At 43.7% G+C, this 20,932-nt stretch overlaps 1 protein-coding gene across 5 annotated transcripts in view; it reads left to right on the top strand.

Annotated features, from left to right (window-relative positions):
* Window positions 1–20,932, top strand: part of LOC130275340 (uncharacterized) — a 505,363-nt gene that overhangs the window by 39,262 nt on the left and 445,169 nt on the right. For all 5 annotated transcript variants that reach the window (XR_008844734.1, XR_008844735.1, XM_056523209.1 and 2 more), the window contains one exon: window positions 12,335–12,382. Coding sequence is in view for 3 of the 5 variants with exons in the window: in XM_056523209.1 (XP_056379184.1) it covers window positions 12,335–12,382 (48 nt within the window). In the remaining 2 variants the exon portion in view is untranslated. The remainder of the gene's footprint in view (window positions 1–12,334; window positions 12,383–20,932) is intronic.

Here is a 20,932-nt window from a genome sequence, read left to right on the forward strand (position 1 = left end):
TTCTCCTGCTCTTCTAAGGGGTAACTGAAAATTGGTGATGGAGTCTGCAGATTAAAAAATAAAAATAAAAAAATTGTAAAAATTACATTGACAGGTTATATAATGGGGGGGGGGGGAATGGTTAAAATTGTCATTTACAATTAAATATTAATAAGTACACAAAATAACTTATCTTGAATAGTTATCTGAAAGTGCGGGTATGCGTTAACCAGTCTAGGACACACCCTGGCTCCCTGGGACTTCAGGACCCAGGGCGTTCCTGTACACTCGTAGGAATTCTGGTCCTTGCCACTCGCAGGGCATGGACCAGACCGGGAAGCCTGCTGAAGGATTTCAGCAGGCTTCCCAGTCCGGTCCATGCCCTGTCTGAGGCCCATTGGATGGTCCGCCGTCGATGCAGCCAAAATGAGGACATTTTGGGGCCTCGTGTTGCACATGGGCCTAGTCAAAAAACAGTGTCAGGCAGTACTGGAGTGGGAACGTCCTCTACCAGACCCCACTCTATGGTATAGTCATGACACGAGGATGGTTTGAGGCCATACAGAAATGCCTGCATTACTCTGATAATACTTTACTGATAATGCATTACTCTGCATGTCCCCCTGAAGTGATCCTGCCTATGACCGCCTTTACAAAGTGAGGGAGCTCTCTGTAGATGAGTCTTTTTCCCGTTTTAAGGGGAGACTCCTCTTCCGTCAGTATATTCCCTTGATGCGGGCGCGGTAAGACATGAAACTCTAAACTTGTAAGTGTACCTGTAGGTACGCTCATAAAGTTTTTTGAGTATATGAAGAATGGGAATCCCATGTTGAACCCCCCCTAGAATATCCCCCACTCTGTGTGTTAGCAAGCAACTCGTTTGGGACCTTGTGCACCCACTGCTGGATAAGGGTTACCAACTTTTACGTGGACAACTTTTATACCCGCATCCCTCTGTTCACATACCTTGCCGCCAGATCCACGTCTGCTTGTGGGACCGTGTGGAAGAACCAGAGAGGCCTCCCTCTAAATTTTGTTCAGACACCTATGCCCAAGGGTGAGTCCCGTGCCCTTACCCATGAAAACCTGTTGCTGGTCAGATATAAGAGGGATGTCCTTATGCTGACCACTATTCATGGTAACTGCAGCTCACCTGTCCCTGTGTGAGGTGCCACAACGGTCCTCAAGCCTGATTTCATTCTGTACTACATTCAGTATATGGGGGAGTTGATCTTTCTGATCAAGTCCTCAAGGCCTATAACACCATGCGGAAAACACAGGTATGGTACAAAAAAAGTTGTGGTCTACTTGATACAGGTTGCCATGTACAACTCTTTTGTACTGTCCCAGTACGCTGGCAACACAAACATTCCTCCAGTTCCAAGAAGTCCTAAAGGCCCTGACCTTTGCTGACCTTGAAAGAGCAGGCCGGACTTTCCAAGGAACTGGAGTTATAGGTGCTAGGATCGTTCCGGGCTGACACTTTCCAGGTGAAGTCCCCCACACTGGAAAGAAGGGACGATCCCAGAAAAACTGCAAAGTGTGTTATAAGAGGGGGATACGGAAGGACACAACCTATCAATGTGACACTTGCCCTGATCATCTGGGCCTCTGCTGTAAGGATTGCTTCAGGGAGCATCACACTTCCATCGAGTACCAAATTTTACCTCTTCTTTTTAATTTCCCATAATTTGACCCCAATGTACAAAGTCCAGAGTACATTCCAAATTTTAACCACATAAAACCACTAAATTGCCAAAAAAAAAAACTCTTTAAGAAAATAAGGAAAAAAACCTTGGGACCTCTGGGGGTATTTTTTCCAAAAATGGGTCACTGAGTCACTATCATCAGGGACTTTTTTTTTTATGTTGCCTCAAATGTGCAGCGCTCTCTCTCCACCTGAGTGGGGTGTGTATTTGAGGCAACAGGTTAGGGACGGCCACACACGTCACATTCCCAGAATGATGATTCAGAGCATCGGGTTTGGGGCAGACATATTTTCTACTTTTGGCTATACTCTTGGTCATCATTCTGGGAACATAATTGGCATATCAGTAGTGAAATTGTAATATTTCATTTTCCACATAGTACACTTCATCCTGGAAAATAAATATTGGGAACACCCGTCCATTCCAAATGTCAAGTCCACGCCCCCCCCCCCTACACCTTCCCCAGGGGGGTACTGTGTGTAATGGGGGCACATGTAGGTGTTTCTTTTTTGTTTTTTTGTTGTATGCCATAGGTCTCAAATGCGAACATGGCTCTCTGACTCTTGAGCCCTGTAGTGCACCCACACAGCATGTTACGTGCACATATGGGGTATTTCCATACTCAGAAGCAATGGGGTTACAACATTTTGGGGGCATCTTCTCCTATTACTCTTTGTGCAAATGAAAAATTTGGGGTAACACTGGCATTTTTGTGGGAAAACTATTTTGTCATTTCACAGCCCACTGTTCAAAAGACGTGTGAGATGTAAATACTCATTGTACTCCTTGTTACATTCCTTGAGAGGTGCAGTTTCCAAAATTATGGCACTTGAGGTGGAGGGGGGGGGGGGGCGGCACTGTTCTGGCACAATGGTAGCTCTTTAAACACTCAAGGCCCCTGACCAATTCCAGCAAAATTCTCGAAAAGCTGAATGGCGCTCCTGCTCTTGAGACCTGGTGTGCACCCTCAGAGCAATTTACGTCAAATATGAGGCATGTCCTTACTCCAAAGAAATGTATTTACAAATTGTGGGGGACATTTTCTCCTGTTACCACTTGTGAAAGTGAAAAATTTGGGGTTAGCGTAGAAAAAAAAAATTTCTTTTCACATCCCACTTTAATGAACATTTATCAAACACCTGTGGGGTGTTAAGGCTCACTGGACCCCTTGTTACATTCTTTGAGGGGTGTAGTTTCAAAAATAGTATGCCATGTTGTGTTTTTTTTTTTTTTTTTTTTTCTGTTCTGGCACCATAGGGCTTCCTAAATGCGACATGCCCCCTCAAAACAAAATTTCAGCAAAACTCTCTCTAAAATTCCATTGTCGCTCCTTCCCTTCTGAGCCCTCTAGTGCACCCACAGAGCACTTTACATCCACATATGAGGTATTTCCTTGCTTGAGAGAAATTGGGTTACACACTTTCCTTTTACCCCTTGTAAAATTCAAAAACTGGGTCTACAAGAACATGAGTGTAAAAAATGAAGATTTAGAATTTTCTCCTTCGCTTTGCTGTTATTCCTGTGAAACACTTAAAGGGTTAACACACTTACTGAATGTCATTTTGAATACTTTTAGGGGTGCAGTTTTTATAATGGGGTCATTTGTGGGGTATTTCTAATATGAAGACCCCTCAAATCCACTATAAAACTGAACTGGTCCCTGAAAAATTCCAATTTAAAAAAATGTTGTGAAAAATTGGAAAATTCCTGCTGAACTTTGAAGCCCTCTGGTGTCTTCCAAAAATAAAAACATATCAACTTTATGATGCAAACATAAAGTAGACATATTGTATATGTGAATCAATATATAATTTTTTTTTGAAATGTCTATTTTTCCTTACAAGCAGAGAGCTTCTAAGATGGAAAAATGCTAATTTTTTTAATTTTTCATGAAATTTTGGAATACTGTATATAATCTTTTGTATGCTACATAATCTATGTATGTGTACTGTATGTGTGTATACATATTTGTGTGTGTGTATATATAAAATCTAATGTAAAATAAAATAATATAATATAATAATAAAATAATATAAAATAATAATAAAATATAAAATAATATAATATAAAATAATATAGAATATAATATAAAATAATTTAATAATAATAATAATAATATAATAATCTGCAGCGCACCGGAATATGAAAACATTTTTTTTTTTTTTTTGGATACTCCGGTGCGCTGCAGCTGCTTACTTTTTTCCATAAGTGCATTTTGCCTGCACCCACAGATTTGGTTTTGCTTGAGTGCTGCTTCACTTCTTTTTTTTTTTTCTCTATATCTATATCTATAGTGTGTAAATATAATAATATATAATTATTATTTTTTTTTTACACATTTACATTATACAGGGTGGGCCATTTATATGGATACACCTTAATGAAATGGGAATGGTTGGTGATAACTTCCTGTTTGTGGCACATTAGTATATGTGAGGGGGGAAACTTTTCAAGATGGGTGGTGACCATGGCGGCCATTTTGAAGTCGGCCATTTTATATCCAACTTTTGTTTTTTCAATAGGAAGAGGGTCATGTGACACACCAAACTTATTGGGAATTTCACAAGAAAAACAATGATGTGCTTGGTTTTAACGTAACTTTATTCTTTCATGAGTTATTTACAAGTTTCTGACCACTTATAAAATGTGTTCAATGTGCTGCCCATTGTGTTGGATTGTCAATGCAACCCTCTTCTCTATATACTGCTATATACTACTATATACACTGCAGGAGAAATGCTAGCACAGGCTTCCAGTATCTGTATACACTGCTATATACTACTATATACACCACAGGAGAAATGCTAGCACAAGATTCCAGTATCCGTATACACTGCTATATACTACTATATACACCGCAGGAGAAATGCTAGCACAGGCTTTCAGGATCCATATACACTGCTATATACTACTATATACACCGCAGGAGAAATGCTAGCACAGGCTTCCAGTATCCGTATACACTGCTATATACTACTATATACACCGCAGGAGAAATGCTAACACAGGCTTCCGGTATCCATATACACTGCTATATACTACTATATACACCGCAGGAGAAATGCTAGCACAGGCCTCCAGTATCCGTATACACTGCTATATACTAAGATATACACCGCAGGAGAAATGCTAGCACAGGCTTCCAGTATCCGTATACACTGCTATATACTACTATATACACCGCAGGAGAAATGCTAACACAGGCTTCCGGTATCCATATACACTGCTATATACTACTATATACACCGCAGGAGAAATGCTAGCACAGGCTTCCAGTATCCGTATACACTGCTATATACTAAGATATACACCGCAGGAGAAATGCTAGCACAGGCTTCCAGTATCCGTAGTTTCAGGTGCTGCAGAATGGGCAAAACAAAAATTGGAACAGGACACTCGGTTTACGCAGAAGATTTTGTTCAGTGATGAGGAAACTTTTATGTAAATGGTGAAGTTAACAAACAAAATCACCGCTATTGGTCGGACACTAACCCATATTGGATAGATCCCTCCAAGACTGTTGGAACACAAAAATTGATGGTATTGTGTGGTATATGGGGTACAAAGATAGTGGGGCCATTCTTCATCAATGGAAACCTCAAGGCCACTGGATATGTGACATTGCTCCATGATGATGTGTTTCCCTCTTTATGCACTGAAGCTGCACGTTCCCTGAGTGTTTCCAGCAAGATGGTGACCACCACATTATGGGTGTCAGGTCCGAGCATTCCTATATGAACAGTTTCCTGGAAAGTGGATTGGTCGTCGTGGGCCAGTTGAATGACCCCCTTAGACTTTTATCTTTGGAGTCATCTGAAGGCAATTGTCTATGCTGTGAAGATACGAGATGTGCAGCACCTGAAACTACGGATACTGGAAGCCTGTGCTAGCATTTCTCCTGCGGTGTATATAGTAGTATATAGCAGTGTATATGGATACTGGAAGCCTGTGCTAGCATTTCTCCTGTGTTGTATATAGTAGTATATAGCAGTGTATACGGATACTGGAAGCCTGTGCTAGCATTTCTCCTGCGGTGTATATAGTAGTATATAGCACTGTATACGGATACTGGAAGCCTGTGCTAGCATTTCTCCTGCGGTGTATATAGTAGTATATAGAACTGTATACGGATACTGGAAGCCTGTGCTAGCATTTCTCCTGTGGTGTATATAGTAGTATATAGCAGTGTATACGGATACTGGAAGCCTGTGCTAGCATTTCTCCTGCAGTGTATATAGTAGTATATAGCAGTGTATACGGATACTGGAAGCCTGTGCTAGCATTTCTCCTGCGGTCTATATAGTAGTATATAGCACTGTATACGGATACTGGAAGCCTGTGCTAGCATTTCTCCTGCGGTGTATATAGTAGTATATAGCACTGTATACGGATACTGGAAGCCTGTGCTAGCATTTCTCCTGTGGTGTATATAGTAGTATATAGCAGTGTATATGGATACTGGAAGTCTGTGCTAGCATTTCTCCTGCAGTGTATATAGTAGTATATAGCAGTGTATACGGATACTGGAAGCCTGTGCTGGCATTTCTCCTGTGGTGTATATAGTAGTATATAGCACTGTATACGGATACTGGAAGCCTGTGCTAGCATTTCTCCTGCGGTGTATATAGTAGTATATAGCACTGTATACGGATACTGGAAGCCTGTGCTAGCATTTCTCCTGCGGTGTATATAGTAGTATATAGAACTGTATACGGATACTGGAAGCCTGTGCTAGCATTTCTCCTGTGGTGTATATAGTAGTATATAGCAGTGTATACGGATACTGGAAGCCTGTGCTAGCATTTCTCCTGCAGTGTATATAGTAGTATATAGCACTGTATACGGATACTGGAAGCCTGTGCTAGCATTTCTCCTGCGGTGTATATAGTAGTATATAGCACTGTATACGGATACTGGAAGCCTGTGCTAGCATTTCTCCTGTGGTGTATATAGTAGTATATAGCAGTGTATATGGATACTGGAAGTCTGTGCTAGCATTTCTCCTGCAGTGTATATAGTAGTATATAGCAGTGTATACGGATACTGGAAGCCTGTGCTGGCATTTCTCCTGTGGTGTATATAGTAGTATATAGCACTGTATACGGATACTGGAAGCCTGTGCTAGCATTTCTCCTGCGGTGTATATAGTAGTATATAGCACTGTATACGGATACTGGAAGCCTGTGCTAGCATTTCTCCTGCGGTGTATATAGTAGTATATAGCAGTGTATATGGATACTGGAGGCCTGTGCTAGCATTTCTCCTGCGGTGTATATAGTAGTATATAGCAGTGTATACGGATACTGGAAGCCTGTGCTAGCATTTCTCCTGCGGTGTATATAGTAGTATATAGCAGTGTATACGGATACTGGAAGCCTGTGCTAGCATTTCTCCTGCGGTGTAAATAGTAGTATATAGAGCAGAGGGTTGCATTGACAATCCAACACAATGGGCAGCACATTGAACACATTTTACAAGTGGTCAGAAACTTGTAAATAATTCACGAAAGAATAAAGTTATGTTAAAACCAAGCACATCATTGTTTTTCTTGTGAAATTCCCAATAAGTTTGAGGTCACATGACCCTCTTCCTATTGAAAAAACAAAAGTTGGATTCAAAATGGCCGACTTCAAAATGTCCGCCATGGTCACCACCCATCTTGAAAAGTTTCCCCCTCACATATACTAATGTGCCACAAACAGGAAGTTAATATCACCAACCATTCCCATTTTATTACGGTGTATCCATATAAATGGCCCACCCTATATACCTATTCATATAGTCTCCTGTGCTACAATGAAGGTAGCCAGGCTCTTGTTAAACTGTTCTTCCAATTCAGCAGAACAGATATTCCTAATAAGAATATGCAACTTTTGTTTTTACATATATATTTTAATCTAGTGTCTTGGCAGCAAATGTAGCTTGCAGTCCGCAGCAGTGAGACTCTCCACAGGAGCCATGAGGATGATTATCTCCACCGGAAAAAACACAACCTAGACGTAAGACATATTGTAGATGGGAATAGTCGCGCGTGAGATCTGACATGAAGCAGGATACAATTCCTACTGTCAGCAAATACAAGAAAGCCTAAAGAACCAACAAAACATGACGTTTCCATTTAGAAAACTCCAGACCGATATAATGGTTCCGATCATTCAAGATTTAAAAACGGCTCCCGAAAGTTGGGGAACTCTCTCATCTAGATATGTTTTTTTTTTGTGGGGGTTTTGCCCAAAAAAATAGTAACTACTCTATTTAATGTGCAGTATCAATGTATTTGATATACAGTAAATCTGGATGGAACACCTCCAGGTTCACCTCAGGATCCGGTTACATAACTTTTGTTCCCGATTGTAACCTTTGTCCACAATATGGGAATTCAGCACCGGGAACATTCAGTCTCATACCTCCGATCTCTAAAGGGAAGATTTATCAAAACATGTGCAGAGGAAAAGTTGCCCAGTTGCCCTTAGAAACCAATCAGATTTCTTCTTTCATTTTTTTTTTTTAACAAAGCCTCTGCAAAATGAAAGAAGCGATCTTATTGGTTGCTATGGGCAACTTTTCTTCTGGACAGTTTTTGATGAATCTCCAAGTAGAAAGGTAGACTTCCGGCTCCCGACAAGGTAAAATCCGAAACTTTATCAGAAGGTAAAATCCAAGTGTAACGTGGCAATAAAAAATAGAAGTACAAACGCACCAACGCGTTTCGACTTGTTAATAAGTCTTAATCATGGAATTTTTTTTCCTCTTTCCCCTGCTTCCCTTTCTCCTCCCTTCCTTTCTTGTCCTTCCCATTCTTCCCCACCTGCGGTTATGACATCACATGTATGAGCAGGTATATATATATATTGCTGTGTTGTATCTTTCAAGAGTGCCATGATTAAGACTTGTTAACAAGTCAAAATGTGTTGGTGCCTTTCGTTTGTACTTCTATTTTTTATTGCCACGTTACACTTGGATTTTACCCTGTCAGGAGCCAGGAGGCTACCTTTCTACTTGCTGAGCCCCAGTGTTTCTTCACGAGCTCCCACGGGTGAGGTTGTGCTGACGTCCTCATGAACCTGACATTGTGCTGATCCATCGTTCTTTATATATTGCTTGCTTTGATAAATCTTCCCCTAAGTGTTTTCACATGAACGGATTTAAAGGGGTGCTCCGCCCCTAGACACCTAGATAAGATGGGACCCCCGCAAACTCTGTGCAGCACCCAGCATTCATTTAGAACAATGGGAGCGTGTAGCGGGTCGCGATGTCATGGCCGTGCGCCTTCATGATGTCATGACACGCTCCCTCAATGCAAGTCTATGGGAGGGGGCGTGGTGGCCACCACGCCCCCTCCCATAGACTTGCATTGAGGGAGCGTGGTGTGACATCACGAGGGGGGCGTGGCCGTGACATCACTACCCCACCGCCCGCTCCAAGTGTTAGGAACAAAATGTTCAGAACGCTGGGGCAGCAGAGTACCTCTTTAAAATGCAGAAAATCCTGATCATATTAGAGCACCAGCGTTACCAATGGGATTTTAAGATTTAAAGGGCTAGTCCAGGGGAACACATCTTGTACCAAGCTGACAGTTTTCCTTTAAAATTGCAGAAAAATCAGCACAGAAAGAAAGTAGCCGCCGGTGCAGATTTCAGACCCGGAGTATGTCCGTTTACAAATGAAGCAAACTTTGACTTCTGACATGTTACAAGTTAAAGGGGTACTCCGGGGAAAAACTTTTTTTTATTTTTTTTTTTATCAATTGGTGGCAGAAAGTTAAACAGATTTGTAAATTACTTCTATTAAAAAAATCTTAATCCTTCCAGTACTTATTAGCTGCTGAATGCTACAGAGGAAATCCTTTTCTTTTTGGAACACAGAGCTGTCTGCTGACCTCATGAGTACAGAGCTCTCTGCTGACATTTCTGTCCATTTTAAGAACTGTCCAGAGTAGAAATCCCCACAGAAAACATATGCTGCTCTGGACAGTTCCTAAAATGGACAGAGATGTCAGCAGAGAGCACTGTGCTCGTAATGTCGTCAGAGAGCTCTGTTTTTCCGAAAAGAAACTAATTTCCTCTGTAGTATTCAGCAGCTAAGAAGTACTGGAAGTATTAAGATTGTTTAATAGATGTAATTCACAAATCTTTCTAACTTTCTGGCACTAGTCGATTTACAAAGTGTTCCACCCCTTTAAGTTAAGGTCAAAGTACCGGTCATTTGAAAAATAAACTTTGAATATGTTGGAGAAATGTCAAATTTGAGTTCTCGGACACCGACCGATCACAAGAACGAGCCAGTGTGCGCTTAATTGTTGAGCTTTATTGGGAAAACGCGTCCCCTTTTCGGTAACCCATTACCCCCAGTGGCCACACCCATTTTTTCAGGTTTTCTAAGTAAAATGCAGAGTTGGTTGGGTTTTTACATATTTTGGCGCAAATTCACCAGAATTTTTGTTGCAATGTGCAAAATTCTGGCACAAAACCCAATAAAAATGTCCCTGATTTACTATTGTAAACCCGACCTATGTGTTCTCTCTCCCGCCCCTGCGTCACAGGACCTTGACAGACTTACAGAAAAAGTCTATGGGGCAGTCTGGGTCTTTTGGTTTGGACACAGAACTGGAAGAATGACGTACCGCTGTTGGTTTAATCCCTGCTCATTATCAGTCAGGGTCTGAACATTCATACCCCCCAAATGATTAATACTTTTTTACATGGCTTAGAGACATGTCAAAACATTAAGGGGTGCTCCGGTGGAAAACCTTTATTTATTTATTTTTTTTTAAATCAACTGTTGCCAGAAAGTTAAACAGATTTGTATAATAGCGAAACGGAAGATAGTCAGCTCACCCGGCCACCGCACGGCAAAATAGTCCTCCAAGGATATGAAGAAAGCAGGTAGATGCCAGCGATTAAGAAACTTCACCTTTCTTAAAGGGGACCTCTCATCAAATAAACTTTTGATATATTTTAGATTAATGAATGTTGAATAACTTTCCAATAGCATGTTAATGAAAAATATGCTTCTTTCTATTGTATTTTTCCCGATCAGTCCTGGCAGCAAGCATTTCTGACTCATGCTGGAGTCCTAAACACTCAGAGCTGCCAGCCTGCTTTGTTCACAGCCAAACAGGCTGTGAACAAAGCAGGCTGGCAGCTCTGAGTGTTCTCCTTTGTGAACAAAGCAGACTGGCAGCTCGTAGTGTTTAGGACTCCAGCATGAGTCTGAAATGCTTGCTGCCAGGACTGGTAGGGAGACCCCTAGTGGTCATTTCTTCAAAGTGGAAAATTAAATAGAAAGAAACATATTTTTTAATAACATGCAATTGTAAAGTTATTCTGCATACATTAATCTATAATATATCTAAAGTTTTTTTAATGAGAGGTACCCTTTAAATCCACGTTAAAAACATCGACATGGAGAGACTTCAATATGACAAGCGATTAAAATCCCAGGAATCAGCGCCAAGCATATGCTTGGCGCTGATTCCTGGGATTTTAATCGCTTGTCATATTGAAGTCTCTCCATGTCGATGTTTTTAACGTGGATTTAAGAAAGGTGAAGTTTCTTAATCGCTAGCATCTACCTGCTTTCTTCATAGATTTGTATAATACTTTAAAGATTAAAAAATCTTTAATCCTTCCAGTCCTTATCAGCTGCTGAATGCTCCAGAGGAAGTTGTGTAGTTCTTTCCAGTCTGACCACAGTGCTCTCTGCTGACCCCTCTGTCTGCGTCAGGAACTGTCCACAGCAAAAGAGGTTTGCCATGGGGATTTCCTCATGTTGGCAGAGAGCACTGTGGTCGGATAGGAAAGAACTACACAACTTCCTCTGGAGTATACAGCAGCTAAGTACTGGAAGGATTAACATTTACAAATCTGTTCAACTTTCTGGCAACAGTTGATTTAAACAAAAAGGGTTTTCCACTGGAGTACCCCTTTTTAAAAGTGTACAGGTACACTTTAATTGATTTTAACACATTTCATCCGATCCCCTAATTTTCTACCTTCTCCCATGAAGGGCACTTGGAGCAGGACCTGCTGGATCAGCCAATCACTGGCCGAGACAAGTCACCACTGTGGTCTGTCATTGACTGAGCTGGCAGGTCCTGCAACAAATCGCTTGTCTTGGAAAGACAGATGATTGAGGGAGCACAGGGAAATGGCTAGGTAAGTATAGGATTTATTTATTTTATTTTTCTGGCTCTATCAGGATATGAATTAAAGATGGCTACATCCGTATGTTGTAAATTGCCTGAAAAATCAGCAATTAATTAATTTTTTCATTTCTGTGCAAAATACTGTCATGTTGTGGACTTTTTATATACTTATTAATTTTATATTATACTGTAGCAACTATTAATCTCCTGGATGACCCCTTTCTAATACCGGTCAGCTATGAAGTGATCATCCGGCCATATGTATTGAGGAAAGGGTTTCTAAACCAATTTTAGAAAATGCTAAAAAAAAAAAAGTGATAAAGGTGCCAACTGTCAAATGTGAACCAGATTCTGAAATAATAAAACATTCATTTCTCATTATTTCTCTGGCGCGATGCTCCTCTTACCCTGCCAGAGAGCAAAAGACGAATATTTTTTTGTATTCTTCCTTTTCCCTAGAAAAATAATTTTATGTCTTAACAAGATGTTTCTTTAACAGGGATCCGGTAATGAAAATCGACAACAATGTAGCGCGTGCACTGCCAAGGTAAGTGGAAAGTTCCTGTTTTCTGAGCTTCTGCCTAGGTTTAGGGTGCTGGAACATTTTGGGCTCCGGTACGGTTTAGGGTAGGGCGATGTGAAGCCGCTACTCTTCGGCCTCACCCTGGGAAGCTTTCTGTGGGATCACTGAGCCGGCTCTCCCGCCTGCGCTGGGGCCTTGTCCATTTTATTACTAAATAAACTAATAAGTCCCAACTTGTGACTCTTCAGCCATTATAAAACTCCAAGTGGGTTATTTTCTATATTCCTTCCTTTACCACTCCTGGCGATGGCTTTATAAGCTGCACGTGTGATACCCCTTTAAAGGGGTACTCTACCCCTAGACATCTTATCCCCTACCCTAGATGTGTGCGGGACCCCCACGATCTCTGTTGCGGCACCCCAGACATCCGGTGCACAGAGAACTTCACTCCGTGCTGGATGACTGGCGATGCAGGGCGGAGGCTTGTGACGTCGCGGCCCCGCCCTGCTTGTGCCATCACTGCCACGACCCCTCAATGCAAATCCATGGTAGGGAGTTTGATGGTTGTCATGCCCCCTCACATAGAATTGCATTGAGGGGGCGTGGCCATGAAGTCACAAGCCTCCGGCACTGCACCCGACGCTCTAAACAAACGCCGGGTGCAGCAGAGATGTCAAGGGGCAGAGTACCCCTTTATTGGTCATCAACACTTTGTTCTGAAAGCTTGGAGCGGGCAGCGGGGGTCGTGATGTTACGGCCACGCTCCCTTGTGACGTCATGTCACGCCACCTCACTGCAAGTCTATGGAAGGAGGTGTGGCGGCTGCCATGCCTCCTTCCATAGACTTGCATTGAGGGGGCGTGGCATGAAATCCCAAGGGAGCGTGGCCGTGATATCATGATGCCCGCTCCAAGCGTTCAGAACAAAATGTTGCGAACGCTGTGGCAGCCTTGACATCACTACCCCCGCACCCAGCATTCTAAATAGAGATTGTGGGGTCCCAGAAAGGGGGATAAGATGTCATGGGGTGGAGTAGCCCTTTAACTCTTGTGTATTTACCACTTTACAATGCTGTCACTTTTTTTTTTTTTGCAAATATTGCTTTGTTGCAGGTTTTTAGTATAAGCAAAGAGGGTTAAATATGTTCTAATAACTATAAAGGATAAAGCACCCAATTATTTGTGCATTGTGTTGTAAGGAGTATTCACAGGATGATCTAAAGTCGTCTTCTAATTGTATAACTGAGCCGTTCTGATGGGTTGATGAAGGTCGTAAATACGAGATTTGGCAGGAGAGTCTTTAAGGAGTGGCGCTGAGATAATGCTCGGGCCTTTCCATGAGAAATCTTTAAAGTGACTGAATGAAATGAAGTTCTTAAAGGGGTACTCCGCCCACAGACATCTTATCCCCTATACACAGGATAGGGGATAAGATGTCTGATCGCGGAGGTATTCTAAACGGTAGGTTTAGAACGCTGGGTTTACGCAGTTACGCCACATCCCCTCGTGCGCTCATGCCATGCCCACTCCATTCATGTCTATGGGAGGGGGCGTGACGGCTGTCACGCCCCCCTCCCATAGACATGAATGGAGGGGGCGGGACATCAAGGCTGCAGAAACCCGGCGTTCTATACCTACTGTTTAGAATGCGGAGTACTGCCGGGTCCCAGCGGCAGGACCCCCCTCAATCAGACATTTTCTCCTCTATCCTTTGGATAGGGGTAAGATGTCTGGGCAGAGTACCCCTTTAGTTGACCTTTTTATTTGATCCTTTTATATGCTGGATTCTTAAACAGAACCGTGAATTCTCCCCTCAACCCCAAAGCCTTTTACTTAGGCCAGTAAAATGTTTTCCTGGAAAACCTTTAATATTGATATGAATGGTAAAGACATATCATGGATGGGGCCACTGAAACGGCTGCCCTGTGTGTTAAAATTCTAAGGGGTGCAAAACTTCAAATTCAAAATGGCTGGACTGCCGAACAAAGACCGGTTATCAAGTTAGTTTAGAGAAAAGACGTCTTAGGGGGATCTGATCACAATGTACAAATATATGAATAGATAGTACAGAGATCTTTATTGGGATCTTTTTATACCTAGGCCGGTAACCATGACAAGGGGGCATTCTCTACGTCTAGAGGAAAGAAGGTTTCACCATCCTCACATGCAGGATTCTTTACTGTAAGAGCAGTGAGACTATGGAACTCTACGTATGATGTTGGGATGGTTGATTCATTAAACAAGATGAAAAGGGCCTGGATGCTTGTCTTGAAAAATATATAAAATTACAAGTTATGATTAATATAGGTTCCTGGACGTTGATCCAGGGATTTAATTTATTCTGATTGCCGTCTTTGGAAGCAGGAAGGAATTTGGGCTTATGAGCTATAGAACTACAAAACTCCCTCCCAGATAGGAGTTAAATTTTTTTTTTTCGGATTTTTCTCCTGATTTGAGACACCAAAAAAAATTCTTGGATTGAGCCGATCTGTCCTTGTGTTTATTTTCTTATTATAGAAGAATCTCAAACCTGCCATTATTAATTCTACCTGTTCCTACAGTTTCTCCCACACAAGCTCAGCTCGGCCAATACCGGGCCGCGCCCACCCCCTGGTGTTCATCCAATCGCCTCCTGGCACTGGAACTTTCTGATAGCAGCTCCACCCCCTCAATGCAAGCCTATGGGAGGGGGCGTGACAGCTGTCACGCCCCCTCCCATAGGCTTGCATTGAGGGGGCGGAGCGTGATGTCACACGGGGGAGGAGCCATGACGTCATAATGCTCCAGCCCCGTGATCTCCAGTCATCAGACCCGGAGCGAACATGCTCCGGGGGCTAAAGGTAACGGTGTGCTGCGTGAAAGATCACGGGGGTTCCCAGCGGCGGGACCCCCCCCCCCCCCGCGATCAGGCATCTTATCCCCTATCCTTTGGATAGGGGATAAGATGTCTTGGCGCTGGAGTACCCCTTTTAAACATGAACTTTTTTCTGTTTATTTTCCCTTATCTGCTTCTGGTATTTGAGCTCATCGACTGTGTATTGTACCAATGGGTATGGCCTAAAAAGCTTACAGTTGAATGTCTTAAAGGGATACTCTGATGGGAAAAAAATATCATTTTCTCAATCAATTTGTGCCAGAAAGTGAAACAGATTTGTAAATTACTTCTATAACATTTTTTTAACCCTTTCACTACTTATCAGCTGCTGTATGCCCCATAGGAAGTTGAGCTGTTCTTTTGTCTCACCACACTGCTCTCTAACACCTCTGTCCCTGTCAGGAACTGTCCGAAGCAGGAGAGGTTTTCTATGGGGATTTGCTCCTACTCCTGACATGGACAGAGGTGTCAGCAGAGAGCACTGTGGTCAGACTGGAAAGAACTACACAACTTCCTCTGGAGCATACAGCATCTAAGTACTGGAAAGATTAACATTTTTAAGAGATGTAATTTACAAATTTGTTTAACGTTCTGGCACCAGTTAATTTAAAAACAAAGGTTTTCCAGAAGAGTACCCCTTTAACTTTACATTTCGGAAAGAGCCACAGTTGTCTAAATTATCCCTGTGTCCAAATATCCTCTCCACCGCTGAATGTAATGAGCCTCATTACGTAATGTTTGTGGAAGAAATAAAATTCCATAATACACATAAGAGGGTTCTTTGCAGTAAGAGCGTTGAGACCTATAAGACATACAGAAATACTAATGGCAAATCAGTCCTTAGCCTATAAGGGTCCACTCACTCGGCAGAATAACCGCTTGCGGAATTCCGCCTAAAAATAAAGCCCATCGACTTCTATGGGATTCCGCATTCCCATTCACATGGCAGAATTTCCACTTGCTGAATTGCAGAAATTCAGAAGTGTGAATGGGAGTGTGGAATCCCATAGACGTCTATGGGCTTTAATTTGAGGCAGAATTCCACAAGCGGAAATTCTGCCGTGTGAATAGACCCCAAGACTGTGGAATCTCCGGACAGAATTTCCGCAGGAGATCACATGGGCTGTGCTTGGACCACGCACACTGCATTGCCGTCCCCATAGACAGCAATACATTTTGAAGTGGATCCTTCAGCGGACCCGCTTAGAAATGCATTGCCTTCTATGGGGACGGCAATGCAGACCATGTGGCCCTAGAGCCACCTGCTGGTTCTCTTGCAGAAATTGTCCGATGATTCCAGTGTGAACGTGGCCGAAGTCTGATGTGGATCTAAAAAACTGTTTCTTTCCTTGTCTCCTCGTGAGTTGTCAGAATTGCGTGATACTTCAGACTTTACATGCTCCAACAAGACAATCTATGAGAAATCAACTTTGCAGTGGGCGCATATTGCAAACACAAGTGCATTTCCTCATTGTATCCAGATGTGACTCTGAACACCATTCTGTGCACCAATAATGAACTCCATATTATGTCTAGACACATTGCAGTTTGATTCTCTGTATTGAACGCTCTGAATCCTTTGTAACAGTAAAGTGTGGACTGCGGTGGGTGATGCCCTGCAATATAAAGTAACCAAATGCACCTGTAAATCTACACAATGTAGAGTTTCTACCGCTATTTTCCCTATGTTACAATTTACTTGGTAAAAGGGATATTCCAGCCAAAGACTTCTTATCCCCTATCCAAAGGGGATATGCCGGGCTCCTGCTCCAGTCCCGGAAACCTCTTTGTTTCCTGGACTGGAAATGTGACGTCAAGACACCTCATGTCACGCAACGCCTCCTCAATTCATTTCTATGGGAGAGGGCGGGATGGCCATCACGCCCCTTCCCATAGACATGAATGGAGGGGGCGTGGTGTGATGTGTGTCTGATCACGGGGGTATTCCGGCAAATAACATTTTATCCCCTATCCGCCGATGGGACTCCCGCCATCTCCGCGCAGCACCCACATTCTAAGCGGGTCTGAGTCTCCAGTCTCGGAAACCTCTTTGTTTCTGGGACTGTAGACATGACGTGACGTCACACCACGCCCCCTCATTTTAGGTCTATGGTAGGGGGCGTGACGGCGTCACGTCCCCTCCCATAGACATGAATGGAGGGGGTGTGGCGTGATGTCACAAGGGGCGTGGCATGATGTCACGTCTCCAGTTCCGGAAACAGAGGTTTCAGAGACTGGAGACTCAACCCGGGTGCGGGTGCTGCACCGAGATCGCGGAGGGGGGGGTGGAGTTGGTTCCAGTGGTGCGACCCCCCCCCCGATTAGACATCCTATCCCGTATTCTTTGGATAGGGGATAAGATGTCTTTGGTCGGAATTCCCCTTTAAGGCAATGTAACCCTGCCCTGAACAGATCAATGTGGGTGACTAGTGGGACAGTCATGTCACAGAGATGTTTTGATCAGTTGGGGGTCTGATTGCTGAGACCTCCACTGATCAGAAGAACGAGCCTGGAAGAAGGGTTGTGTATAGGCTCATTCTGCTGTGACACTGCTGGGATTTGTAGTGCATCAACTGGACACAGTAACACAGGTGACAGGTCACTGTCTGACGCAGCCCAATGCTTAATATTTTGCTCAGTTTTCTTTCTATTGGATTAGTGAAGGCTTTCTGGGATCAGTAGTTCGTGCATCTCTCTCTCTCCCTCTCCATAATTGCATAATCCAAAACAAACAATTAGTCATCGCGTAAACCCACCCTTAGTGCTTGTTCACACTGCAGCCAGCGAAGTTCAATCAGTTGAATGTCCGCTTGCAGCATGCTCCACTGAAATGCTGGTTGGTCGGACGACTCGAACCTAAACGTCAACAATTTTTGCCCGAAGAATGAACATGTTAATTCTTTGAGCGAACGCCACAGAAAATCCAGTGTGCACAGAGTAGCAGAATCACATTGGGAACAATGGGACTCAAGCGAATTTCAGCTGGCGCAGTGTGAACGAGCCCTTAGACTAGCATTACTTGTTGTTCACGTCAGTGGATGGATTTCCCTGAAAGAAGAAAAAAAAACAAAGAACTATATTTTAATTGAAGTGTCAAGGAGGCATGAACAATGTCTTAGGGGGTACTCTGCCCCTACACATCTTATCCCCTATCAAAAGGATAGGGGATAAGATGTCTGATCGCAGGGGACCCGTCATCTCGGCTGCGGCACCCCAGACATCCAGTGCAAAGAGCAAACTTCGCCCTTTGCCGGACGGCTGGCGATGCGGGCCGAAGGATCGTGATGTCACGGCCACACCCCACTGTGATGTCACAGCCACACCCCGTCAATGCAAGTCTATGGGAGGGGGTGTGACGGACATCACAACACCTCCTATAGACTTGCATTGAGGGGGCGTGGCCGTGACAACACGAGCAGGGCGCGGCAGGGATGTCACGAGCCTCCTGCGCTGCACTCAACGCTCGAAACGAATGCCGGGTGCAGCAGGGAGATCGCTCAGAGCCGGAGGCAGTCATCGTGACTTCACGGCCACACCCCTCGCGACTTTACACCGTGCCCCCTCCATTTGTCTATGGGAAGGGATGTGTCGGCTGATACGTCCCCTCCCATAGACATGAATGAAGTGGGCGTGGTGTGACGTCACAAGGGGTGTGGCCCTGATGTCACTTCCCCTGGCGCAGGAACCCAGTGTTTGTTTAGAATGCTGGGTGCTGTGGGATATCACGTGGGGGCCTCAACAGCAGAACCTCTGAGATCAGACATCTTATCCCCTATCCTTTGCATAGAGGATAAGAGGTCTAGGGGTGGAGTACCCCTTTAAGGTGCCCCATACGATAATGCCTTTCCCCGCTTTCCTAGCTCATCTTCCCCTTCTATGATTGACAGACAGGTCTGTAGAAATCCTGTGCACATGCGGTGAGCTTGCTGGTGGTGTAACATTTTCTGGGACCGCATCATGTCCGGTGCGCCATATAATTTTCCCTCCACAGCCAGCAATGTCCTCCTTCGCTGAGCAATCGGCACACTGCCTGCCTGCCTGCCTGTCTCCTACAACCAAGAAGCATTAGAACACAGGCACAGGGTTAGTTAGGGTGTGTACACTAAATGTGATGCACTCCCGACTTCTGTACTGTAAGAGACAGAAGGAGCGATTAAAGGAGCAACAATTGTTTAGTCTTGAGAAGAGACGTTTAAGGGGGGATATGATAAACGTATATAAATGGCCCATACAAAAATATGGGGAAAAACTGTTCCAGGTTAACCTCCCCCAAAAGACGAGGGGGCACTCCCTCTGTCTGGAGAAGAAAAAGTTTAGTCTCAAGGGGCGACACGCCTTCTTTACCATGAGAACTGTGAACTTATGGAACAGTCTACCTCAGGAACTGGTCACAGCAGGAACGGACTTAACCGGACCAAACTTGATGCAGTCCCACGTTCCTCTTTAAAACAATGGTGTCAGCGGCGGCCTAACCACATTTGCTGGCGCCTCAACTTTGCAAGGCATTCAGAAGCTAAAGTAGGATTGAATGGGGGAGGTGGTAGTGTGGGGCACCTCAAGGCATTGGTCACTCCTCCTTGACACTTAAAGGGGTACTCCAGCCCAAAGACATCTTATCCCCTATCCAAAGAATAGGCGATGAGATGTTTGACCCAGGGGGGGGTCCCGCCGCTGGGGACCCCTGCAATCTTGCATTTGGCACCCACCTATTTGAGCTGCACGCTGTGCTGCCAGCTCACAAACTGCCGGGTGCTGACCATGAGGCCCGAGTATCGTGATGCCCCGCCCCGCCCCTGCTATGCAAGTCTTAGGGCTGGAGTACCTTTTTTTTTTTTTTTTTTTGTACTTATGGCTATTTCACCATGTCAACACTTTAACATGTTTCCCAGGTGACAGATACACTTTAATAGAGCAGCATGTGCCTTGACGATCAGTGTACAGGAACAGGGACTCCTGTCTTTTTGACAGGCCTCCATGCTCCTGTACATTTTAACAACTTGCTCAAAATGAATCCAAACAAAAGTGTTGTTCTATTAGAATTGATTCACTTATCTCTAACGGGCAGCAATGGGACTCTAACTTCCCCCCAACTGCATAAGAACACACCGGAGCCTTAGCGAGTCGGTGACAGGTTCCCTTTCAATCTTCAGACACGTGGCTCATTCCTCCCGTATGTACACCTTGCAGTTGTCCTCTAGTTTTTCCATTCACTTCCCCCCCCCCCCCCCCTCTTTTCTATCAATGTCACATGAGGCGTGCCATGTGCCGGCAGTGATACAGTAAAGCCAATTAACACAATACGTGTCATAGCGATATCGCGCAATCGTATGAGAACTAAGCCACTTAGTCTCACCTTTAGCAAATTATTCTTTTCTCGTTAATGTTTGCTACGTTGCTTTTTTCTGTCCAGAAGCAACGCTGTTGCCATTTTAATATTTTTTATTTTTTTTCCAGAAGCTTTTTTTTTTTTTTTTTTCCTGAAATGTGGGACACTAGAGTCATGCTAATGTGTTAGGGCAATGAATACATTAATTTCATTAGCGGATGGCCTGAAAGCAATCATTACCAGTGTAGGTGTGTCACAAGCGATCATGTTCAGCTCTGCCAGTTAATTATTAAGATTTTGTTCTGAAGGACCCAGATCTGACATCAAGCTTTTAATTTAGCTGTAAATAAACTCTACGATGCAGAGAGAGAGAA

Source organism: Hyla sarda, chromosome 6 (genome assembly GCF_029499605.1).
Source record: "Hyla sarda isolate aHylSar1 chromosome 6, aHylSar1.hap1, whole genome shotgun sequence".
Taxonomy (NCBI): Eukaryota; Metazoa; Chordata; class Amphibia; order Anura; family Hylidae; genus Hyla; species Hyla sarda.